The following is a 27,420-nucleotide window of genomic DNA, read 5'->3' on the forward strand; positions in this document are numbered from 1 at the left end:
ATCCTTGGTTTTGTTCAGAGGACGTCTTCGGTTTGTTCAGTACATTCCAAGCAAACGCCATCGCTTTGGAATTAAGTTCTTTGTACTGTGCGACTGTAAGACGGGGTACATCCTTGACTTCGTCATATATTCAGCCAGCACTGTCGATCTGGATAAAACACACCCCCTTGGCTTGAGATGGCTGTGTAGTGAAAGTGCTCCTAGAAAAGTATTTTGGTGGGAATCATGTGCTGTATACAGACAACTACTATACAGCACCGAAACTTGCCAAATACCTTTCTGAGCACGGCATTGGCTCCTGCGGCACTGTGAAAAGTAATCGTGCCCACTTCCCCAAATTCCCAGAGGCAGGAACCTCGCAGCAAGGAGACGTGCACCTACGCAAGTCTGAGAAGATGCTGGCAATACGGTGGCATGACAAGAGGGTCGTGCACATGCTCACCACCGTACATAAGGGGGAGATGACAGACAGTGGGAGGGTCAACCGTAGTACAGGTGAACCTGTAATGGAATCTGATGCTGTGTTGGACTATAATATCAACATGCAGCTGGTGGACAAGTCCGACATGATGATTGGTGAGATCGACTGCCTCAGGAAGAATACTAGGTGGTACAGGAAAGTTTTTCTGCATCTCATAGATATGACGATGCTGAACGCCTTCAACCTGTACAAGATGAAGGTCAAGCCACCCAAGTCCTTCTCCCTAAGGTTGTTCGCCAGGACTTGTGTCCAGCAACTGCTGGAATGATATGGTAGGGTGACAGCAGCAACTCCGAGGCACCATCCAGTAACACTTCCCGACCGACTTGAGCAGAGGGTGTATATGGATCGGCACAGACTTGAGCTTATGCCTGCCACAGGGAAAAGGAAGGCTGCGATTCGCAGGTGTCAGGTATGTGCACATACCACCTGCCGCACACCTGAGCACAAATGTACCTCTTGGCAGTGCGCTGAGTGCCAGGTTCCCCTCTGTGTTACCTGCTTCTTCGATTACCACAGCCAGAAGCAGTTCTAACAGTGCAAGTGTGAAAGCAGAATAATTTGGAAATAATGTGTAAATAATGTGTAAATAGCAGGTGAAAGCAATGGATGTTCAGTACATATGACTGAACAGTGTACCTGTCTTATAGTTTTATCTTACTGAAAGTGACAGTGAATAACATAGTGTAAGTAAAACAGAAGGGTAAATATTGAAAATATAATAGAAAATGTAAATAGTAATGTAAGCAATTAGTTCATTCATTCATTCATTCATTGCCAGACGCCATGTATCCCAGACGGGGTGGCCAAGGGCTTAGAGTTAATTGTTTTAGAGGGAATAAGAATATGAGTATAAATAATTTATGTTATAACAGTACAAGTGAATCCGTGGCTCTCTACGTATTTTACTGAATGAAAAATTGAATGACTTCAGTGACAATAAACTAATACGACTGAAGGAAACTTATGGAGAAAGACTCCAGATATATATAAGTGTGATATAGTAATAGATATATAAAGTGTGAGGGGTTTTATGAATAATAAATGACAGAGTACCAAGAGCGAACTAGCGCAAGTGCGACGATCAGACGCGCTCGTAATTTCCATTGCTTTCACAGTGGTTTTTTTTTGGAGTATGGATCCCAAACTACTTGAAAATCATAGAGTAGTGTTTATAGTGTTTATATCTGGCTGTGGTAATCATATTACGGGTTGTCGGGAAGTGTAAAGTGGAGACTTCGTTACCCAACTTCAGAGGTCTCCACAAGTCCTACGGTTACCGACGAAGGCTCAACAAACATTCCAGGAGAAAGCTGAAGGTATGTGCCATAAACATATGTAATTTTAATATTCTAGGACTAATAACTGATTTTTGGTAAATATTTTTTGAGAGTCTGTCGGAGCCCGAATAACCCCGCAGGACATGCAAAACATTAGTAAACATGCCCGAGGTGTAGGGGTTAAATAGGTGCTATGCATGTCCAGAGGGAGTTGTATAGGTGTTTCTCTGAGTTAGGGTCCATAAGTACAAGTCCATAAGCTGGGGCCCAATATCCGGACAGGACCACTATACGGACCTGCCTATGGCCCTATTACGTTGGATGTTGGGGAGATTACTGTATATATATTATATATATATATGTATACAGTGCTCGTCAGAAATATCGAGCGCCTATGGCAGGGCGAGCAATATTTTCGGCCAAAAATGAATTGCCCGTTTTTGGTACTAAAAATTGAGCCCGATGTTTGGGGCGCTAGCATGACGTCACGGGAGCTTGAGGCCTTACTGCGCGCTGCTTGGCTCCCGCCTCAGTTGCCTACGGGCTTCGTGAGAGAGAGGAACTCTGCCGCGCCTCCCTCTCTTCTTGCGTCATTTTTTACCTAGTGTCCCGCAGTGTTTTGGCTTTCGCCACTTTTTTATGGCCCCTACCCGTGAACTTTCGAGTGAAATCATATCCCAGATCATTGCTCTAAAGGAGGCAGGCCACCCCACAAAGGAAAACAGTGAATTGGTTGGTGTGGCTTGATCGACAGTGCGTAGGTGGTGCACTCGTTTTCGGGTGGAAAATAGCGGTGAGGTTCTCACAAAGAAACCGCGGTCTGGTAGGCCCAGAAAAACTTCCCCGAGGTCTGTTAATGTTTTAAAACATGCAGTGGAGTCTAATCCTCGTGTGAATGCAAAGAAAATTAAGGAGAGCAACCCGGAAGTGTTTGGTGAGGTTTTTGTGCAAACGGTGTCTCGAAGAGTCCATGAACTTGGTTACACAAGTCACAGGCCTGTGAGAAAGCCTCTTCTTACACGTTACCAGCGACTTCGTAGGCTTGCCTTTGCTAACAAGTACCTTAACTGGGGTGAGGACCAATGGCTGTCAGTGTTGTGGTCTGATGAGGCAACGTTTAGTGTCACCTGTAATCGAGGAGCATGCGTGTACCGGTGCAAAGGTAGTGACCCGCTTGACCCCCGTTATGTGGAGAGCACAGTTAAACACCCTGATTCACTTATGGTATGGGGTTGTTTTTTCTGGTAAAGGTTTGGGGAAGCTTGTTGTGCTTCCCAAGAACTGCAGAGTGAATCAGGACGTTTATTTGGAGCTGCTTTGTGATCATTTACCTGAGTCCTTCGAGCTCATAGGTGCACGAGTGTTTCAGCAGGACGGTGCATCTGCTCATAAAGCCAAATTGGTCACCAATTGGCTTCGTGACTGCGAGGTATCATTCATGAAAGACTGGCCAGGCAATAGCCCAGACCTCAACCCGATAGAAAACCGTCCACTAGAGCGCCCCTGCATCCTCCCCACTTACCGCCCGTCTCTTGTTGTGAATGCACGTTCGTGATCATGGCCACCCACTTGCACACTTTTGTAGTGGTGCCCTACCTGATGCAGGCTCTGCTGCTGCTCTCCTGCCTCTTGTCAGTGTGTGTGATGAGGGCCCTGCCGCCTGAGAAGAGGAAGAGAGTGGTTTTGACTCTGGAGAAGAAGAGGGAGATATTGGACAAGGTGGATGTGGGATGGTCAACCTCACGCATCCTTTGTGAATTCAACCTGGCCCGATCTACTTTGATATCAAGAGATCTAAAGACAAACTCATGCAGTACATGGCTGACTTCCCGTCGAAAAGCAAATGCAATGTGGAGAGGAAGATGATGTTTACTCCCCGGTATGCACAAGTCGACTGCTCCACATTGATTTGGTATCGACAGCAACGTGCTACTGCTGTGCTGGTGCGTGGCACGGAGCTGAAGGCTTCTGCTGAGAAGTTTGCAAGGCTTCAAGATGTCCCAGACTTCAAGGCATCCGAGGGTTGGCTCATCGCATTCAAGTTACGACATGGCCTAACTAACCATAAGGCCCATGGCAAAGCTTTGGACGCCAATGAGGATGGAGTAGAGGAATTTCGGCACAAGGTCAAGCGCTTGATCAACGGGGAGGGCCTCATTCTCAGTCAAGTCTAAAATGATGACGAAACTGGTTTATGCTATCGCTCTTTGCCAACGAACACTCTAGCCGAGACGGAGAAGCATGTACTTGGCTGCAAGCTCTCCAAGCGACGGATATCTGCTTTGTGTTGTGCCAGTGCTAACGGCATGCACTGGTTTAAGCCCGTTATTGTTGGCCGTGCAAAGCAGCCTCGGTGTCTTCGTGGGGTGATGGATGTCCTTCCTGTTGTTTGGTACCATGCTTTGAAGGCATGGTTCACTGCCCACATCTTCAAAGACCGGTTCCACCGCCATCTTGTCAAGGAGGTCATCCATTACCAGACGAAGAAACTGGGAATTCCGCGTGACCAGGTAATGGCCCTCCTTCTCCTCAACAATGAACCTGCTCACCTGTGTGACAAGGACTTGGTGGCTGAGAATGAGCACATTAGGTGCATGTTTCTGCCACATAATACCACTGCTCTCATCCAACCAATGGACCAAGGAGTGATTGTGGCAATGAAGAGGCTCTACCAACAGAAGTTCCTGGACGAGGTGATGGTTGTTCTCGAGGACGAGGACGAGCGCAGGGAGGGACAGGACACGCAAGGCCAGCTGACTCTGGAAAACCTTCGCCGCTACAACATCAAGTCTGTGATCTACAACTGGGCCAGTGCATGGAAGGAAGTCCCTGTCAAGACTCTAGAAAATGGTTGGTCTCGTCTGCTTCTCGGAACGGATGTGGAGCACGATTTCCTAGGTTTTAATGTGTATGACTTCCATGCATGTCTACATGCGTATGGCGATGATGCTGATGTGGACAAAGTGCGTGAATGGCTGGATGACGACGAGGGCCATCCTGGGTATCAGACCATGTCTGATATCGAGATCGCATCTTCAGTTGTAGGTGAAGATTCCGACGAGGACGGCGACAATGATGCAGACTCCTCTCAGCGTGACACTACTCCAGCCATCCCCAAGGGGAACACACTCTGGGAACACGCCGAGTTCATTCTCGACTACCTGGAACACCCGGACTGCGACAGGGAGATGGGGCCCTTGGGACTTGTGGAGGAAGTGTGCACTTTCAGGCAGCACATCATTAATCGCCAAAATCGTCGTTCCTTGCGTCAGTCAACCATGAATAGCTTTTTCAGACCCGTGACCCCCGCTGTGCCCAGCCCTGGCTCCACTCCATTGCCTCCCCAAGACAGGCCCTCATCCTCCTAGCCACAGCCCAGCACATCAGGCATGGTGGAGTCACCACTGGACGTGAGTTTGCGCCTATCTTCAGAGTCGTCTGCAGTGGGTAGTCCATCATCACGACCCAGCGACGCACCCCTAGGCCACCTGCATCAGTTACTCTGACTCTGACAGTGATTAAATGGCAAGAACTCTCCACTAGACCACACGGGAATTTACAGTGTTGTCAATAATAACACTGATGCAATAACCGGAAACAATAGCAGTATTTTGCTAGCTACAACCCAACAAGAGTGTGGAGGGTATGATAGAAGATCAGAAAGCTAAGGAGAAAGTGGAATATGAACAAGGAATCGAACACCACAATGTGAGCAAACCACTCATCAGCTGACCGAGGTACAAATACGCAATCTTCGAATGTGATCTCGATCTTGGACCGAATTGGCAATTTTAATTGGAAAACATTTTAATCTTTATCACCATACAGGTTTGCATGCCTAATTATTTGAAATTCAATAAAAAATTTGTGCTTAATTTAATTATTAATAGAAAATCAGGATTCAGTGAAAATTTCTTGGTTAGCAGAAGTGTTTTGCCTCTAGCCTAACAGCTCGCCTTGATGGACTCTTGTTTTGTGTAAATATCAATTTATAATGCACATACATTTTTTTGTACTCAAAATAAATCATCATCATCATCTTCTGGACCTCCTTTCCCACCCTAGGGCAGGGTGAGGAGTACCAATCTCCAGACAGCCCAAATTTGCCCAATCCAATGGGCCATGCTTCCTTTCACTCATTCAAGCCCCTGGAATCCTGGCTCTACCGGATAAGCCAAAAACATTCACCACGTTTTGTAGCTTCACATAATCGTATCTGAGAGTCAATCCAGACATTGCCATATTAAAAAGGGGTGCCAAAAATCCTTGATCATGCACTTCTCCTCACAAAATTCATCCAGCCAGCTCGATCTCCTGTCAGTTCCCTAGCCTCACCGACTTCCAAACGTCTCTTCCTCACACATTCATCCACCATATCTCTCCACCTTCTCCTTGGCCTACCTCGCTTCCTCCCTCCTTCAAATTCGCTCAGATATATCTTTTTCACCACTCTATTGTTATCCATTCTTTCCATATGACCATACCATCTCAGTACACTCTGTTTGATTCTGGTGTCCACCGACTTCCTCATTCCGCATCTTTCACGAATCACATTATTTCATATCCTATCCACCCTCTGTACTCCACATACATTCCTCAGCAGTCCCATCTCCACTGCTCTTACTCTTGACTTTTCATTTTCATGCCACACCACAGTCTCACATCCATATGTTAAAGTTGGCACTAACACTCCTTTTTGTAAGCCTCGTGCAGCTGCAACACTCAACTAGGACTTCCTTGCACTACCTACTTTTCTTCCTTGTGTCACTCTACTTTCCACTTCTTTGGCATATTTTTCCCTCGTTTCTATAACTGAACCCAAGTATTTGAACTCTCTCACCAATCCCTGTCTCTCTCCATTCACTGTTATATCGCACTGCGAGTCACCTTTTTCTTTCAATAACCATCACTTTACTCTTTTCTACATTCACTCTCAAGGCATGACACTTACAGACATCAGCAAAACTCTGCATTAGCCTATCGAGTTCCTGTCCGGCACTTGCAAGCAGTACTGCATCATCAGCATACAACAAATTTGAGATACTCCATTCATCACCATTCATTACCAACATCATCCCTCTCTCCATTACTCGTGTTTTTACTTCTCTCATCACCCCATCCATATATATATTGAACAACCACAGGGACATCACACAACCTTGTCGCACGCCCACACTGATTGTGAACCATTCACTTAGATGCCCATTACCCCTTACACATGCTTCGCTACCATCATAAAAACTCTTGACAGCACCTAGCAGCTTACCCTCTACACTGTACATGCGCAAAACTTTCCGCAATCCTTCTCTGTCCACTTTGTCATAAGTTTTTTCCAGATCCATGAATGCCATAAACACCTTATGGTTCTTCTCACAAGCCTTCTCTGCTATCTGTCTCATTGCAAATGTTTGGTCCACACATCCTCTGCCACTCCTAAAGCCATCCTGTTCATCACTCACTAGGACTTCTGATATCTCTCTTACTTTCTCTATAATAATTCTTCAATATACCTTCCCTACCACACACAATAAACTTATGCCACGATAATTCTTGCATTCACTTCGCTCACCTTTATTTTTGCACAGGGGTACAATCATAGCCTTTTTTCACTCTGCAGGCACAGTTTCACTCATCCATGCCATCTTACATATTTCCAACAAGCACTTCATTCCACTTTCTCCACTACACTTAAGCATCTCTGCATACACCTCATCAACCCCAGCTGCTTTCCCATTTTTCAATCGTTTTAGCAGCGCTCTTCACCTGTGTGATTGTCACGTCTCCTGGTACTGCATTCCTTCTCTGCACACCCCCAAAAACCAATCATGTTTACAGCTGCTTTGCTCTCTATATTCCCATTCATCAGGATTTCAAAATATTCCTTCCATCTGGTCCTTACTTCATCTCCATGGGTTAACAGTCTACCACCTGCATCCTTCACGCGATTACATTTCATTCCGCTTACACTTCTACATTTCCGCACCTCTTTCCAGAATAACTTTCTATTTTCAGAGTAGTTCACATTCACTCTTCTTCCTAGATCCTTATTTACCTCCTCCTTTTTTCTCTTCACTAGCCTCTTTACATGCTTCCAGCTCTCAACATATGCAGTTCTTATTTCGACTGAACCCGTTCTGTCACCACTTTAGCCACTTCTTCCTCTTTTCCTCCACCGCTCCCTTTACCTCCTCATCCCACCATACCGTACCTTTCTTCTTTGTTGTTACTCTTGCCACACCACACACCGCTTTAGCATTCCTAACTAAGCAATCCCTATATGCATTCCAATCTGTCCAGATCCATTTCATTGCAATTCAGTAATTCTAACTCCCCTTCTACTTTGGTCCTGTAATCATCTGCCATTTCTTTGATCCTCAGCCTCTCAACTTTCAGTCTTTCTCCCAGACTGCTCCTCTCTCTCCTGATCCATCTCACTCCTCTCAGCTTGATCTTGCACACCACAATCATATAATCTGACAGACCTCCACATCGTCCTCTCACAGCCCTCGTATCAGCAAAACAGAAGTCTGTCTAGGCATACTGACGATCTGAAGGGGAAATATCTACTAAGATTGGAACATTTTAGCTCTGAAACCTAATTTTTTAATTAAATTATATTAAGAACACTGTTTCTTGCGGATTTCAGATAATTAGGTGTGTATGAGCCACTGTGGCGAAAAAAAATAATAATTTTTTTTAGTGAAAAGTGCCCATTCGGTATTTAGTTGCACCGAGTCGAGTGAGCTGAGGAGGAATGGATCCCATTGCCTTTGTCCATAAGAAAATATTTTTTTTTTATTACCTACGTGGTGTGGATGTGATAGGACGCATTAGGAGAAACACACTGAGGTGGTTTCGCCATGTGGAGAGGATGGAGAGTGAGAGACTGACAAGGAGAGTGTATGTGAGTGAGGTGGAGGGGGAGAGAGGGAGGGGAAGGCTAAGGATGAGATGGAAGGATGGAGTAGAGAGGTATATGAGAGAGGGGGCTGTGAATTGGGAGCAGGGCAGGGAAATGGCGAGGGACAGGGTGATGTGGAGGCAATTTGTTTGTGGCCACCCCATATAATGGACTATGGCATCTGGCAATAAACAGATAGATAGATATAATTTTATTGTGACCAAGCCTTCCTTAAATTTTACTGTGTTAATCAATAAACTACTTATAGTGGCATTTGAGAAAGGTAATAGGCAAATGGGATACTGCGACGAGTTAGAAGGAACTGGTGGGGTGAAGCAAGTTGGTGGCCAAGATGCATTTCATGTTTGAAAATATCATCTTGTGTGTGTTATCAATTCAAAACCTTGCTAAAACTATACTGTGTTGTGCAGCAGACTGCTTACAGTTTTATATGAGAGAATTATGGCTGGACTTTTATGAGAATGCTGGACTTGTACGGGCATTTGTCCAGAATTTGATAACACTGTCCAGCCTCAGCCCGTGTCCTGGAAATCCGAAATCCTTGAAATAGGGGTATGCCAAAATCGAGGGTCGAGTCTATATGGGACCAGTGCCTACTCTTCCATTCATTTTGCCCATTACAATACTTTAAATCTCCTGGGCATTTCTCACACTGCTTCATCCAGCTCATCCCAAAACCTGTTTTTCTCTCTCTCACTCCTGTCATCCCACTGTGCATATGCTACAATCATTGCCACTTTCTCCATCTCAAACTTGAACTTGACATACATATATCTCGAGCCGACACATTTGTAAACTCTCATTCCACTCTCTCACCCCTTATTCATCAAAAAAGCAATTCTTTCCTTGCAACTTCCTCACCCATTCATGCCCAATCTTACACATTTCACACCCTCCCACTCCTCCAATTCACACACTTTCATCTTTGAAGTAGTACCAGTAGTTGTTCCCTAGGCAGTCTGGTCAAAGAGCCCTGAGTCCATTAGGAAGGCCACAGCCAAGACTGGGCTTTCCCACAGAGCTCTCAAGAAGTGTATGTTGTGCTGTTGCCGCAGATGATTCTGGGTAATGCAGTCTTCCATAATGTGCTTAATAGTATTAGGCGCTGTGTTGCATCCTGGACAGACATCAACGACGGAGTCATCCAGCCTCTCCTGATAACTCAAGAGGGCTGGATGATGCCCACATCTCAACCCGGCCAGGTGGACCCTGTCCTCATGAGGGAGACAGGATTAAGAAGGTGGATATCAGGAGGCCGTGCATGCAGATGTGTGTCGTCTTTGAATGACTGAAAGGAGTGGCGAGTGATTTGAGCATGGATATGCTTCTGGAAGCTCTTCTGAGGTAGGTGAGGGGGGAGAGATGACAGTATTTGTGTATGATATCGTGTGCTGGGTGTTGTTTTGATGTTCCTTGGTGTGTGTGGATATGCTGCCATGTAGTGTAGTGGATGGTGTGTGTATGTGGAGGCTGCAGCAAGAATTTGGATGCCTCTCATGTCTAGATGATCCTTGAGTTTGAGGACTTTGGTTTCTTGCTGTAGGTGGTCTGTGGGTGTAGTAGCTGTGCAGCCTATGATTATTTTTAGGGTCTTGTTCTGTATGGTCTGTAGTGTTGTAGTGTGATTTAGTGAGGTTACAAGCCCAAGCAGGGCTTGCATAATTCATCACTGAATGTACATATTGTTTGTATACTGTGGGGGTGGTTTCTTTCTTGTGTCAAAATGTTGTATGAGCAAGTGACCTCAAGGCACTGAGTCTTGGTGTTAATTTAACTTTAATGTTTGTGATGTGTTGTTTGAATGACACTGATGTATTGTATGTTACACCAAGGATTGTGTGTGTGTGTGTGTGTGTGTGTGTGTGTGTGTGTGTGTGTGTGTATTTACCTATTTGTATTTACCTATTTGTAGTATACAGGAATTGAGCAATGCTCGTGTTGTCCTGTCTCCATATCCACATTTATCAAGTCTACCTTTACACACATGAATGTTTTTCTCATGCACCATCTCTTTGTCTAAGTCGTTCCAAATATTTAAGTATTTACCTAATATACCTAATAGTGATATACACGGAATGTACTATGCTCGTGGGTTTCCGTCGCTGTTTCTCATTAAGTCAAATTTAGCTTTAAACTCGTTTAAGTTTTTAGACTGGACGATCTCTTTGTCCAGGCTATTCCATAAGTCTATACTTCTGTAAGGAAAGCTATATTTCTTAATATCCTTCAAGCAGCTTGAGTTTTTCAATTTCATGCAGTGTCCTCTTTTTGCTCTCTTATCCCATACAAACAGATCTTCTTTGTCAATTTTATCTACTCCCACCATGGTCCTGAACACTGCAATCATGTCTCCCCTCTTTCTCCTTTCCTCTAAGGAAGGCAAATCCAGTTTTTCCAGCCTCTCTCTGTATGACAGGTCTGTTAGACTGGGGACCATCTTGGTTGCTGTTCTTTGTATTCTCTCAATCTTGTTTATATCTTTCTTTTTGTGTGGGGACCACACTACCGCTGCATATTCTAACCTGGGGCGGATCATGGCCACTATCAATTTTTTCATCATCTCTTCATCCATATAATGAAATGCTACTCTTATGTTAGTCAAGAGTTTATAAGTCTCTCCAACTATCTTGTTAATGTGCTTTTCTGGTGACAAACTATCTTGGACCAGCACTCCCAAATCTTCCTCTTCTCTCCTTTTTGTGATTAATTCATTACCCAACAAATAATTCAGTGATGGCCTCCTGGTACTTTTACCCATTTCCAATATTTTACATTTCTTTACATTAAATTTCATTTCCCACGTCCGGCTCCAATTGTGTATCCTATCCAAATCCTCCTGCAGTATTTTACAATACTCCTCAACCTCTACCTTCCTCAAGATCTTTACATCATCAGCAAACAGACTTGCATAACTGTTCACTCCATCTACCATATCATTTACATAAATCAGGAACATTACTGGCGGCAACACTGAGACTTGAGGGACTCCACTTGTTACTTCCCTCCATCCAGACATCCTATCCTTTATTACTGTCCTCATTTGTCTGTCTCTCAAAAAGTCTCTCATCCATTCCAGAAGTTTCCCCTTTAGTCCTCCTATATATTCTAGTTTCCCCATTAGTCTCTTATGAGGTACCTTGTCAAAGGACTTCTCTAAGTACACACAATCCACCCAACCATCTCTCTCCTGTACCACGTCAATCGCTCTTGAGTAAAAGCTCAACAAGTTAGAAACACATGACCTTCCACTTCTGAATCCAAACTGACATTCTGCCAAAATATTCATCTCTTCCAGATATTTTATCCATCTGTCTTTCAGGATTCTCTCACACAATTTCGCGACCATGCTGGTTAGAGACACTGGTCTATAATTCAGGGGTTCTTCCCTGTTTCCTCCCTTGTAAATGGGTACCATATTTGCCCTCTTCCATTTTTGTGGCACTTTCCCCTCTTCCACTGAGCTTACGATTAAACTGTGAATTTTATCTGCCAGTTGTTCTCTGCATTCCTTCAGTACCCAATTAGAAATTCCATCAGGTCCTGGGGCTTTCCTTACATCTTGAGTTTCCAGTAATTTATACACTTCCTGTACCTCCACTTTAAATCTTTCATCACCGGAACATTTCTAATCACTCCCTCCCCTTCCACAAGCTCCTTTTCTTTAGTGAAAACTGACTGGAAACGTTTGTTCATTATTTCTGCTTGCATTGCCGCATCTTTAAAGACCTCTCCTTCTACCTTCAGTTTGGTGATTCCTTTCTTTTGTTTCAGTTTGCCATTAACAAATCTATAAAACAGTTTGGGTTCATCCTTGTATTTGTCTATTATACCTTTTTCAAAATTCCTTTCTTCTTCTCTACGTATTCTTGTGTATTCATTTCTTGTTCTTTTATATTCTTCCTTTGTTCTGCAGTACCCAATTAGAAATTCCATCAGGTCCTGGGGCTTTCCTTACATCTTGAGTTTCTAGTAATTTATACACTTCCTGTACCTCCACTTTAAATCTTTCATCACCGGAACATTTCTAATCACTCCCTCCCCTTCCACAAGCTCCTTTTCTTTAGTGAAAACTGACTGGAAATGTTTGTTCATTATTTCTGCTTGCATTGCCGCATCCTTAAAGACCTCTCCTTCTACTTTCAGTTTGGTGATTCCTTCCTTTTGTTTCAGTTTGCCATTAACAAATCTATAAAACAGTTTGGGTTCATCCTTGTATTTGTCTATTATACCTTTTTCAAAATTCCTTTCTTCTTCTCTACGTATTCTTGTGTATTCATTTCTTGTTCTTTTATATTCTTCCTTTGTTCTGTTGTTACCTCTCTTTCTCCAATTGTTCCACGCCTTATCTCTCTCTTTTTTTGCTATCATACACCTTCTATTAAACCACTCCTTTTTCCTGTTTCCTTTCCCTCTTACTCTTGGTACAAATTTTTCCACTCCCAAATTATAGAGGTCTAGAAAGATATCCCACTTCCTCTGTATCTCTCTAGTTTCTCTGAATTTTCTCCAATCCGCATTTTCAAAAAAGTTTCTCAATCCTGTAAAATTTGCTTTCCCAAAGTTGTATCTTCCCTGTCTATGAAGCTCGTCTCTTGACTCGACGTGTGTGTGTGTGTGTGTGTGTGTGTGTGTGTGTGTGTGTGTGTGTGTGTGTGTGTGTGTGTGTGTGTGTGTGTGTGTGTGTGTGTGTGTGTGTGTGTGTGTGTGTGTGTGTGTGTGTGTGTGTGTGTGTGTGTGTGTGTGTGTGTGTGTGTGTGTGTGTGTGTGTGTGTGTGTGTGTGTGTGTGTGTGTGTGTGTGTGTGTGTGTGTGTGTGTGTGTGTGTGTGTGTGTGTGTGTGTGTGTGTGTGTGTGTGTGTGTGTGTGTGTGTGTGTGTGTGTGTGTGTGTGTGTGTGTGTGTGTGTGTGTGTGTGTGTGTGTGTGTGTGTGTGTGTGTGTGTGTGTGTGTGTGTGTGTGTGTGTGTGTGTGTGTGTGTGTGTGTGTGTGTGTGTGTGTGTGTGTGTGTGTGTGTGTGTGTGTGTGTGTGTGTGTGTGTGTGTGTGTGTGTGTGTGTGTGTGTGTGTGTGTGTGTGTGTGTGTGTGTGTGTGTGTGTGTGTGTGTGTGTGTGTGTGTGTGTGTGTGTGTGTGTGTGTGTGTGTGTGTGTGTGTGTGTGTGTGTGTGTGTGTGTGACACTGATGTATTATAAGTTACACCAAGGATTGTGTGTGTGCGTGTGTGGGGGGGGGGAGTAGTGTTGTTTATGGTGAGGTGTGGAATGTGACTATGTTCTGCTGTCCAGTTTGTGAGAAGGGTCACTGTACATATGGCTGGGGCTATTTTGAGCCTGTTTGTGGTGAACCATTCATGTAGTGTGTTGAGGTTAGGTTGGAAGATGTGTGCGGCTGTGTTTGCGTTTTGGTGTGTACATATAAGTGTTATGTCATCCGCATGAGAGGCTATGTGTATTTGTGGTGAGTGTGGTGTGGGAATGTCGTGCATATATACAGTAGGTTACTGAGAGTAAGGGACAAAACAGAGCCTTGGGAGACGCCGTTTGTGAAGTTTCTGATGTTCGAAGATTGTCTGGCAAATGTTATATGTGCGTATCTGCCTGCTAAATAGTTTACCAGCAATGTTTTTGTGTTATTGTGAATGTTTATGTTGATTATTTTGTTTGTGAGGCTGTGGCGGGGGATGGCACCAAATACTTTGCTAATGTCTAGTGTGACTAGGAGTATTCTGTGTGGTGGTCAAGCTGAATTCATGCCATCAAAAATTCTCTAAGATCTGTAAGAAGAGTGTTTGTGGAGTGTAGTGGCCTAAAACCATGTTGTGATGGGGCCAGGGGGACGTGAGGTGTAACTACAGTACAGTAGTTGTAATACCAACTGTTCAGTGACTTTGGAGGGGATGCAGAGGAGTGTGATAGGGTGGTGTGAGGAAGGTAATGTGGGGTCTTTGTTGGGTTTGGGGATAGTGATGATAGTGCCATTTTTCCAGATATTGGGTATTATGTCGCGTGAGTAGCTGTAGTTTGATATGTTTGTGAGTGCTTGTATGCCTTGTGGTCCAAGGTGTTTAGGGTGTATGGCGCTAATGTTGCCTGGTCCACAGGCAGATCAGTGCTTAAGGTTGCTAAATAATGTGCTTCGTCTGGTTATGAAAGGTGCAAAGTCTGGGTCCGTGGGAACTGTCTCTTGCATCAGATGACACGTTGGTTGTTGCAATGGGGGTTTAGATGGCTGACATGTGAAAATTGATTGATGGAAGTGTTTGCTTGTTGTTTGTAGTAGTAGTAGTAGTTCCCTAGGCAGTCTGGCCGAACAGCCTCGAGTCCCTTAGGAAGGTCATGGCTGAGACTGGGCTTTCCCACAGAGCTCTCAAAGAGTGTATGTCGTGTTGTTGGCGTAGGTGATTGTGTGCAATGCAGTCTTCCTTAGTGTGCTTAATAGTATGGGGTGCTGTGTTGCATCCTGGACAGGCATCATCGACGGAGTCATCCAGCCTCTTCTGGTAGCTTAAGAGGGCTGGATGGTCCCCACATCTCAGCCTGGCCAGGTGAACCCTGTCCTCGCAAGGGAGATAAGATTCAGAAGGGTGGATGTCAGGAGGTTGTGCATGCAGATGTGTGTTGTCTTTAAGTGACTGAATGGAGCGGCGAGTGATCTGAGTGTGGATATGCTTCTGGAAGCTGGTCTGAGGTGGGCAAGGGGGAAGAGATGACATTATTTGTGTATGGTATCGTGTGCTGGGTGTTGTTTTGATGTTCCTTGGTGTGGGTGGATGTGCAACCATGTAATATAGTGGATGTTGTGGGTTTGTGGATGCTGCAGCAACAAACTGGGTGCCTCTCATGTCTAGGTGATCCTTGACTTTGAGGACTTTGGTTTCTTGATGTAGGTGGTTTGTGGGTGTAGTAGCTGTGCAGCCTGTGATTATTTTTAGGGCCTTGTTCTGTATGGTCTGTAGTGTTGTAGTGTGTTTTGGTGAGGTTAGGAGCCCAGGCAGGGCTTGCATAATTCATCAATGAAAGTATGTATTGTTTGTATACTGTGGTTGTGGTTTCTTTGTTGTGTCCGAATGTTGTATGGGCAAGTGACCTCAAGACACGTAGTCTTGGTGTTATTTTATTTTTAATGTTTGTGATGTGATGTTTAAATGACATTGATGTACTGAATGTTACACCAAGGATTGTGTGTGTGTGTGTGTGTGTGTGTGTGTGTTGTAGGGGAGTGTTGTTTATGGTGAGGTGTGGGATGTGACTGAGTTCTGCTGTCCAGTTTGTGAGAAGGGTCACTGTAAATTTGGCTGGGACTATTTTGAGCCTGTTTGTGGTGAACCATTCATGTAGTGTGTTGAGGTAAGGTTGAATGATGTGTGCAGCTGTGTCTGCATTTTGGTGCATACATGTAAGTGTTATATCATCTGCATAGGAAGCTATGTGTATCCGTGGTGTGTGGGTATGTTATGCATGTATAGGTTAAAGAGTGTAGGGGACAAAACAGATCCTTGGGGGATGCCGTTTGTGAAGTTTCTGATGTTAGAAGACTGACCAGCAAATGTCACATGTGCACATCTGCCTGCTAAGTAGTTTGCCACCCATCTTTTTGTGTTACTGTGCATGTTTGAGTATTTTGTTTGTAGGGCTGTGGCGGGGGATTGCATCAAAAGCTTTGCTGATGTCTAGTGTGATTAAGAATGTTCTGTGTGGTGGCCTAGTTGAATTCATCCTATCGAAAACTCTCTGTGTAAGGTCTGTAAGAAGGGTATCTGTGGAGTGCAGTGGCCTAAAGCCACGGCAAAGTCGCCAATGCTCCAGGTCCTCTTTCATCTTTGTTTCACACAATGCCAGCATGGCATACTTCACACTCTTGAATACATTCACCACTTCCACCCTCTTGCTCTCCTCATTCACACCTCTCACAATTCGCATGGCCATGCGAATCTGCCCACTTGGTTAGGGCCCTGGGGCCTTCCGAGGCTGCCATGATTAAGAGATTTTTAGATAGGGGTATCTGGGGGACGCTTAACCCGGCCGAAAACCTCGGTTATATGGTTACCACCCAGCGTAGTAAATGGTTTCCTGGGTACAGGAAACCATTTGACTTGTCACTCAGAGCAGAGACCATAAGGCATCCTTACAATGAGTGAGTGGATGATGGGTGCCCCCACCTACCACTTCTTACTTGTACAGTAATCCCTCTAATATCCGAACGCCCAATATCCGAACATCCCCACTAACCGAACATAATCGTTCTGGGATCCAGTATTCCCAAAAAGGGCCCAAAACCGCAAAAAATTCGAAAAAAATCTGACTTTTCCCTCCCGTAATTTGAAATTGCCGCGTGGCGTCGAACAGCTGTTACACCATGGTCCCTTCACCCCTTCCTTCCTCCCCCTCCCCCCTCCCCCATCAGGGTTGCCATTTGGTATTTTTCATTACCAAGTGTGGGCCAATTTGGTAATGAAAAATTCATTTGGTAATGAATCAGAAAAATGCATTATCCAATGGATTTTTCAAATGTATGAAGAAACACAGGATGGAGATGGTGGGCTGTTTGCTCTCTCTGATTAATCTGCTACCCTACATAGCGTAAAAATAATCAACATGGTTTTAATTATAAGGAGAGTGATTACATGTATTTCCACTTGTATATATAATTAGTGAAGAATAAATGCTAGCTTTACGAATTTGGTAATGAAAAGTTAAATTTGGTAATGAATATAATTAGTGAAGAATAAATGCTAGCTTTACGAATTTGGTAATGAAAAGTTAAATTTGGTAATGAAAGTTGAGGAGATTGGTAATGTGGCCGTTGCGATCTGGCAACTCTGTTACCCTGCCATCATCAACAGTCACAGCCAAACTCCGATCGAGAGCAGATGCTTATAGCAGTGCAAGCCACAGGTGCTTGTTTTTTGTGAATAAACAGTGAATAAACTGCAATACCTCGCCACTAGAACACACGGGAATTTACAGTGTTGTGCGGTGTTAAGAAATTAGAATTTAGAGTGCAGAGGATTAACTGTGGACTGCAAATTGGCAGTTCAAACCAGTCCAGGAGCCAGGGACTTGTAAGTACCCAGGATGTTTAATCTTGTATAAACTCACCTCTAAAACCTCATTTTATGGTTCTTTTGCATTATTTCAGTCATTTATGTCCCTTATTGGTGTGATTTGGGTCTTAAATTGGTGCAATGCATGTCCAGAGGGAGTTGTAAAGGTGTTTTTCTGAGTTAGGGTCCATAAGTACAAGTCCAGGAGGCTGGGGCCCAATATCCGGACAGGATCACTATTCGGACATGCCTTTGGCTCTATTACGTCGGATATTGGAGGGATTACTGTATTTTCATTATCAGGTATACTCTAGTTTAACAATGCAATTGGTTAAGTAAAAACCCATTGTTAGGCGGCGTGTTGGATATCAGGGTATATTTAACATGACATTGAGAGGGCTCTCCCTATGTGCTAAGAGGTCTTTGTATGCAGCATGTGTTAGGAGTGTAATGATGTATGGTAGTGAGACCTGGGCAGTAAAGGAGGAGGATATTTGCAGGCTCAGACAAAGAATTGACAATGATTAGGTGGATGTGTAGTGCGTCCCTGCATGCAAGGTCCGGGGGGGCTGGGTTTACGATGGAAGGGTTAAGAGGTAGGATGGGACTGGAGTGTATTGGTGTTGTGATGAGGAGAGGTAGATTGAGATGGTTTGGACATGTGGAGAGAATGGGAGATGATAATCGGATGAGGAAGGTGAGAAGTGTTAATATTGGGGATGGGGTTATGAAGGGTAGACCGAGAAAGACATGGGACGAGGTTATTAAGTGTGACCTCAGGGTTAAGGGACTGAACAGGGAGGCTGCAATGGATCGTGCAGTGTGGAAAGTCGCCATTAGGTGACCAAGGCCGACGCATGCAAGCATGTTGAAGCCTTTAAAAACGAAACGAAATTTAACATGTAAAGTAATGGGATGCGTTTTTCAGCCTCGGGTCCCCCCCCAACCCCAACCAAGTCCAAAATCCACCCAAATGAGCCCAAATACAAGTTTGAAGCCAATCTAAATGGCTAACAGCTGTCAAGGAAGCTAACCTATGCCTAACACCCGTAAATAACTCACAAAAACCAACAAATAAAATCTGAAAATTGTCAAATAAGGAAAAAAATCAAACTTAGTAAACTGTACTGCAATATGACAATGTTCACCCCACCTATGGCTTAAACACATTAATCTAAATCTAAAAACAGTTTATAAGTCAACCTAAACACACAAATTCAGTCTAAAATTTCACTAACATCAGTAAAAAAATTAAAACCCAACCTTAAACCAGCATTTCGCCATCGTTAGGCGGGGTATGGTGGAATTTTTTCCCCAATTGTTAAGCTGGAGTATCGCATTTTGGGGTACTGGTTTAATTTTTTATTTCCTCACTGACTTGTGGTAAATAATTTCTCATCACCTGTCTTGATTCCCATACATACTGTTGGTCAAGCTCTTTAGCATTCATAGAGAGCGCAGGCCTGAACTATGGTATCTAATGCTCCCCCATCTGATGACATGGAGGAATTTTCCCCTGATCTACAGAGCAATACTGGGATTTAATGATGTTTCTGGTGATTTTTATGACATGAACTTGGATTCAGAAACAAGCAAAAAGATAGTACAAAAATAAAATTATCAACAATATCTTAATAAAGTGGGAAATACTGGACAATCATCAACTCACTATCCAAGTCCCTAGAGTCCTGGCTTCATCTTACGGGTCCAACCACCTACAAAAATTTTTGTTATTTGTCTTCATAGATCCACTTTACATAAACCTGTAACACTGAGCTGATCAATCTTATATCACTGTTGCATTCTCAGATGTCTTAATTCTGGCGGGAGTGATCACAAAATATAGTGTGGCCACATCAACTTTACTTACCTCAATTTCAACTTCACGCTGGAGTACAAGGCTCTTGGTGAAGTTGAGGGCTTCTGCTCCATATGGCTCCCCTGGTAGGTTGCCACCAACGCCTCCTGGTGCTTGTCTTGGAGCACGGGGACAGCTGATGCCAGCTAGTAGGAAGGTGATGAGGCAAGTCTCTCGGGGGATAAAAAGTCTCACACGTGACCCTGATGCTACATACTCAACCACTGCCTCTGTTCGCCCTGCACGCTGCAAGAATGGCAGGAATCCTTTTGCCTTCCCAACATCCTGCAACAATTAAATAAACTGAGCACCAGTGCAGCATATAGCATAAATCACTCTGTACGTGATGGATATGATCAAATAACTATGGGCCAGGACACCACTGACTGACAGCAAAATAATCAACTTGCCAAAATATGTTGGCATATATTATGTACCGGGTATGTATGTATACTGTATATATGTGTTCTGTGGTAGGTGGAGATGCTCACCATCCACTCACTCATGCAGTGCTGCTCTCGGGTGCCTACCCTTTCATCTTTTCCTTCCTTCCTCTCTGTGTCCTCCTTTCTTTCCTCTTCCTTCTGTCTACTCTGAATGACAAGCCAAATGGTTTCCTGTACACCAGGAAATCACTCACTATGCTCGGTGGTAACCACATAACCAAGCTATGACACCTAGTGGTGTAATGGGCAAGTAACCCCTAAAGTACTAATAGGATCGATCGATCCTTTTCCAGAATTTCGCTTAATGCCTAATAGGATCGATAGAGGAGCCTTTGTAAAAAACTGCAGACACTAGGCTTTGGCCCGACTGTGATGTATATCGATGCAAACCAGTGAGAACTAAGTTCTGAGTAGGGAGAGGGCAGGATCCAGGCCCCTACCCATGGTGGAGAGAGTGATCCTCCCTCTGCCCCCTCACCACCTATCACTACTTCAAACCTTTTGTTCCCTCTCCCCCTCCCTCACTTGTGATTGGACTCACAGCACCTCCTACCAAATTCATAAAGTTGACTTTTTCATGCCACACTCCCCCAACCATCCTCCCTCATTCTCCCCCCTCCACCCCTTCAAAATCCCTCCACCTCCAACTAAAGTACACTCAAACCTCAATTTAAAGGACTAAATGGGGAATCAACTTGTCCCCTACTTGAAAATGTCCCTTACTTGAAACTGTCCGTTGTTTTACCACATATAAAGACAATCTTATTATGAAATGCAATGATTGTTTCACTTATCTTACTTATTTATCGTTTCGTTTCGTTTTTAAAGGCTCCAACATGCTTGCAGGTGTCGGCCTCGGTCACCTAATGGCGACTTTCGATGCTGCATGATCTGTTGCATCCTCCCTGTTCAGTCCCTTAACCCTGAGGTCACACTTAATGACCTCGTCCCATGTCTTTCTCGGTCTACCCCTCATAACCCCTCTCTCAATATTACCACTTCTCACCTTCCTCACCCAATTATCATCCCCCATCTTCGCCACATGTCTAAACCATCTCAATCTACCTCTCCTCATCACAACAAAAATACACTCCAGTCCCATCCTACCTCAAAACTTTTCCATCGTAAACCCAGCCCCCCCCAGACCTCGGACGCAGGGACACACTATACATCCACCTAATCATTGTCATTTCAGTAAGTCTGAGCCTGCAAATATCCTCCTCCTTTACTGCCCAAGTCTCACTACCATACAGCATTACACTTCTAACACATGCTGCATACAAAGACCCCTTACCAGGTAGGGAGAGTCCTCTAAATGTCAGAAGAGGCAAGAGCTCCCTGAACTTCTTCCAACCACTTCTCACCCTAGCCACAGAGCTGGCTCTAGCCCCACCTCCAGCACACAACATGTCTCCCAAATACCAAAACTCTTCCACACACTCAAGAGATTCACCAGCAAGTTCAATCCTTTCTTGCCTGACAATCTCCACCTGCTCTCCCCGACACGCTGCACACATAAAATCAGCATTATCTTGCAGTCTACCTCTGATACCGCTACATCTCTTGTGCACCCATGTATCACAAACACCGCACAAGATGGAATTACTTCCCACGCCCTTGTGGCAAACTGCACATGGCCACTCTCCCTCGTCTTTGACAGTACCGCCACCAAACCTAGATATCATCACTTATGTTTTATCTGCATTTACCCTTAAGCCCTTGTGCCCCATACCATCTCTCCACTTCCTAAATCTTTCCTCCGCCTCCCTTTCGTTCTCTGCAATCAACACCAAGTCATCAGCATACAACATCTCCAACGGGAGTCCATTTCTGAAGTCACGTGAGGGCTTCAAGTACCATGATAAACTACATGGAACTCAAAACTGACCCCTGATGCACACCAACATTCACAAAAAACTCATCACTGAAATCTCCATTCACTCTTACCTGGGTGCGAGCACCCACATACATAGCCATAACCACCCTAACCAGCCACTCCTCCAAGCCAAGTTTTCTCATTGCCCACTTCACCACCTCTCTAGGGATTCTGTCAAAGGCCTTTTCCAAATCAACAAAAACAAAATACAGATCCCTTTTCTTACCGATATATTTTTCCTGAAGCTGCTGAACAATGAATATGGCATCAGTGGTCCCCCTACCTGGCATAAACCCAAAGTGCATCTCACTTATTATCAATTTTTCTCTAATCATACCTTCTAAAATTTTCTCCATTACCTTCATTATCTGATCTAAGAGCTTTATACCCCTTTAATTTCCTCATTCCAGGACATCACCCTTCCCTTTATACACATTAACAATTACACTCTTCAGCCAATCATCTGGGACAACACACTTATAAATAATCATATTTATCAGGTCAGTGACTAACCCCACCCCTATATCTCCTGAAGCCTTCAACATTTTGGCAGTCAACCCAGACACACCTGCTGCCTTCCCCACCTTCATCCTGCCTATTGCCTCACTCACAGTAGCAGCATCAATCAAAGGCCAAGGGCCAAACACTGGATCTGCTGGTTCCAAACCTTTCCTGTCCCTGTCAAACTCCTCATTCAGCAACTGGCTGTAATGCTCTCCCCATGCATCTTTAATATCCTCACTGTTCACCACTACCCTTCCTTCATCATTCTTCACACACTGCTCAACTATGATATCCTGATTATCCCTGTTCATCTGATTTGCCACCTTAAATATCATATTTTTCCTTTCCCCATGATTTAAGTTATCAAGTAAAAGTCTTTGTGACTCAGACTTCATCCTGTATACATCTCTTCTAGCTCTACACTTGGCAGCCAAGTATTCCTCCTTACTACCAACCTTCTTCCATTCCCGGAAAAGCCTTATTTTCTCCTTAACTGCAGCTTCTACACCCTCATCCCACCACCAAGCTACTTTATGTCTTGTTGGTCCTCTTGTCCAACCGCATATTATATCAGTAACTCTGAAGAGATTGTTCTTGAGGGCTCTGTACTGTTCATTAACGCCTCTGTCTATGGCTCCCTGTTCAGCCACCGCTCTCCTCATCTCACTATAGAAGGCATCCCTTAGTACTTGGTTTTCCAGCTTCCATATTTTTTTCCTAGGTATGTAAGTTCTCTTTTTCATCACTCGTTCTTTAAGCACCATATCACAGATCGTTGTGCTGCTGCACACACTCCTCACTTCCTAGAACTTTAACATCCCTCACTAACCTCCTATCAGCCCTCCTAACCAGAAAATAATCTATCTGACTGCCATTTCCTCCAGACTCATACGTAATTAACCTACTGTCTCTTTTCCTAAAATACCGGTACGTGTTACACACAATCATGTCCGTTGCCTCCCCAAACTCAAGTATCCTTTCCCCTTCCACATTCCTTATACCATACGCACATCCCCCATTTACTCTTTCATAACATTGTGCTGCTTCACCTACATGACCATTTAAGTCCCCTCCCAAAACCACTATCTCATCATCCCACATACCACTTACTACATGTATTAAATCATCCCAAAATCTATCTTTCTCTACTTCATCCAATCCTGCCTGTGGAGCATATGCTGATATAATTGCAGTTATCTTTCTGCCAAACAAAACTTTCACTACCAATATCCTATCGCTTACTCTCATAACATTCATAACATATTCCACCCATTTCTCTGCAACCATCACACCAACACCCCCATAACCGTCTGTCCCACCCTGCCAAAACAACTTATAATAACAGTCTTTCCCAACTATCTTCCTGGCTGATTTGCCCTTGCAAACACGCCACATCCACCCACCTCCTACTGAATGGCTCAATGACATCTCCCGCTCTTCCCCTCAAACTTCACACATTCCATGAATATTTTACAGGTATTGTATAAAGAAACATATTAATGTTTCAAGCAGCGGACTTTTTGAATGGTCCTGTCTGTTTGTCAGGTAGAATATGGAGTCCCTTCAATCCAAAATCCCTTACATGGAAGTCCCATACATCGATGTTTGAGCGTACTTTCTTGCTGTGGCTACGTGTTAAACATTTGACATATGAGAATGATATACACATTTTCTGGTGTATAAAATCAAGATCTTTCATTCTATAATACCAAAATTAATGTTCATGCAATTTTTTTTTCTCTCCCTATATGCCAGTGTTGCCAGTATCAATTTTTGATGATCTTTGACAGGTTATAGATCAGTAACCAGTTGGTCTAGAACAGTGTTTCTTAAAGTGTGGTCCGCGGACCCCCAGGGGTCTGTGGAACGTTCCAAGGGGTCCACAGGCTAATTTGGGTATAAGATAAAACATGTAATAAACTGTAAAAGGAATAATGTTATGACAGTTATGTGAAGTAATATTTGAATAGTTCATGTTAAGCCATTAATAAATATTACATAATATTACATATAGTCACAGATGATTTAACAGTTGGAACTGATCAACTATATATCCATATGTCCAGATGCCTTAATTGCACCCCTACCCCCCAAAAAAAACTTCAAGTTACGCTAATCTCTCAGAGTATTTCACATGATAGAACAGCTAGGACTGATCAACTATATATCCATATATCCAGATGCCTTAATCTCCCCCCCCACCACCACCACCAACAAAAAAAAAGCCTCCATGTTGCCCTAGCCTCTGCCATTAGGTTGCCCTCCCTCTAAGTACAGTAATCCCGCATGTTTCGCGGTAGTTACGTTCTTGTAACCCCCGCGAAAATTTAAATTCGCGAATACTCTATTAACAATTGAATCTTGCACTTGTGTCCACCATGCTGCCCATCACACAGTCCACGTCCATACTGATTGAAAGACAATTCGCCGTCAGACAATTCCCCGTCAAAACATGGACGATTCCCCTTCAGAACAATTCGCACCCTGGACGATTCCCCGCCATTCTATAAATATACTAATCAATACTTTTATCAATATACTTATTATTAATTGATCAATACTTTAATAACTATATTGCAGGGGGATCCAGCAAAGTCTATGTTCAGTAGCGTAGGTTCTGGATATTATTTATTAGTTGCACCTTTAGTCAATAATTAACTTGTTTCTTCCTCGCTGTAGTTGCCTTTGAATTATATTCTTGCGTCACCCATAGCTATCTTCAATAATGAAGGCGAATTATCTTGTGTTTGTTGTGACTGCGAATTGTTCCAAAACCTCCATACTCATCCCGAAATACCTTCTTACAAGATTGAAAGCACATACTCCATTATGAAGGAAAAACGTAAACACCATACTGTAATACACAATTATCTACACATTTATTCACAAAACAGTACAAAATGAAAAGATGCATTAACTGGTGATAGCAAACACTCTCACGGTCGCTTCTTAGCTTGTCCAGTAACACAATTTTTTCTGCTAAGGTCATAACTTTTCTTGATCGTTTTGTCACTTTGGAGTTCTTACTAATTGTATTATTAGCCTTTGGTGAGGCTGGCTTACGTCCTGGGGCCATGTGGAAAGCAAATGGGAGGCAAGAGGCTCATATCATAGTATGGTTACAAAAACACCAGACACGTGAGCCAGTCAGGCGTGGACTGAGGATTATGCGGGGCAGAGAGCAGTGTTGCCATACCCAAACAACGAAATTATGCTAGGGCAGTGAAAAAATTATGCTAGATTGAGCAAATTTGTTCCAAGTAAAAAATGAATTATGCTAACTTGAAGCTAAATGATAAAATTCTATACATATTCATGCTATATATTAATTATGTACTGTTTACTATGAAAATATTAAAATAACCTACATACAGTAAGAGGGTAAATATCGGTTTTCTGCCCATACTGCTTTTTCCCACGAAACTTATGTTTTTCTGATGGATTTTGATGTGATTCATTCGATTTTGAGCATCATTTCCGTCGGAAATAACCAGATTTTGAGATATGACCCCCCCCCATCCCCCTGCAACAATGGGGGATCTTTGGGGAATCGGGGGTTATAGGGAGGGGGGGAAACACAGAAAATGGTCATTTCCCACTGAAATGAAGCTGAAAATCGAATGAATCATACCAAAATCCATCGGAAAAACCTAGGTTTCATGGGTAAAATACAAAGCTCAAACTTATCCTAACCGAACCAAACCGAACCTAACCTAAAACCTAACCTAACCTAATCCAACCCAACCAAGCCCAAACTGAAAGTAACCAACTATTCAAACCTTACATCGTCTTACCTTATTCGTCTCTCTCTCTCTCTCTCTCTCTCTGATTTGTAGCTTTTATAAAATTATTCCAAAAATATTCCATTCCATTCTAAATTATGCTAGAATGATGCTAAAACTTCTAATATGCTAAAAAATATTCCAGACTCGAAAATTTTATCAAAATTATGCTAAAAGAATAAAATTATGCTAGATATGGTAACACTGGCAGAGGGGCCGCGGGAAAGGGACAGAGGGTGGCATGAGTTTACCACGCTACAATTGGAAGTTGCGGAAATTTCAAATTTTTTGTTTTCTGTATATTCAAGGATATTTTAGTTGAACTTATTAATGCTAAGAAAATCCGCGAGAGGGCAAAACCGTAGACAAAAAATCCGCAAAAAATGCGGGATTACTGTACCTCATTCATATATCCCTCCATTTCTATGCCTACAACCAACAAATAATAATAAAGCTAATGCTTTGGCTATTGTGCACTTATTTATTTTATCCATCCATCCATCATCCAATCCTACGTTGCCCCACGAGGAGCGTAGGAGCCCGGGGCTAGGCAAGTTGGTCCTGACGTTTAAGATGAGAGTGACCAGCCTCACTCATCTTTTGAGTGGCATTATGTGAGCAATAAACCCCAACCACCCCTTTGGTTATTTCTTTTATATTTTTTTATTCACTGCAAGATAAAAATCAGCACTCCTGCTATTATTGTGCATTTTTTTGCTATAAATCATTGCTATCAAACACTTAAGCTGGTTTCTGCCAACAATGATGGTGCAGTGTCTGTGGTTTCTGATGGCTTTGAAGGGGTCACAGAAGAGGCTCTACTTAAGGAGTTAATTCCAGGTGATGGGAGACCACTAACTCTCCAACCCCTACCCTCAGAACCCCTTACCTCAAGTCCATTTCAAGTGTCTCTTTTGGTAAGTGTTTCTTCCTTACTGTATGTTTCTCATCACTTTCTATTAACTTAACCATGCCTCTGTGTGTTTAACGCCATAAAAGTATGCATGTACTGTTTTAGTGGGTCTAAATTGTTGTAAAATGGAAAATCTGGGCTTGCACTTGGGATACCAAGTATCAGTCAAAATAAATCCCACAGGTTCTGTGCTTTCGTTATCACACCATGCTCAGTATCAATTAACTGCGATAACCAAGGGATCAGTGTAATAACAACAAAACAGTAGACTTTTGCTACAATGTATTAATTGGGAGGATGCCCAATTTGATAAAGCTGA

General features: G+C 43.4%; 1 protein-coding gene across 1 annotated transcript in view; it reads right to left on the reverse strand.

The window, feature by feature from the left end:
- Tudor-SN (Staphylococcal nuclease domain-containing protein 1) overlaps nt 1-27,420 on the reverse strand; it is a 294,602-nt gene that overhangs the window by 81,838 nt on the left and 185,344 nt on the right. Inside the window, exon 12 of the mRNA XM_080278226.1 lies at nt 19,593-19,865. Within this exon, the coding sequence (XP_080134352.1) occupies nt 19,593-19,865 (273 nt within the window). The remainder of the gene's footprint in view (nt 1-19,592; nt 19,866-27,420) is intronic.

This window comes from Coenobita brevimanus, chromosome 72, assembly GCF_032717465.1.
Source record: "Coenobita brevimanus isolate Jiangsu-jjx chromosome 72, ASM3271746v2, whole genome shotgun sequence".
NCBI classification, from domain to species: domain Eukaryota; kingdom Metazoa; phylum Arthropoda; class Malacostraca; order Decapoda; family Coenobitidae; genus Coenobita; species Coenobita brevimanus.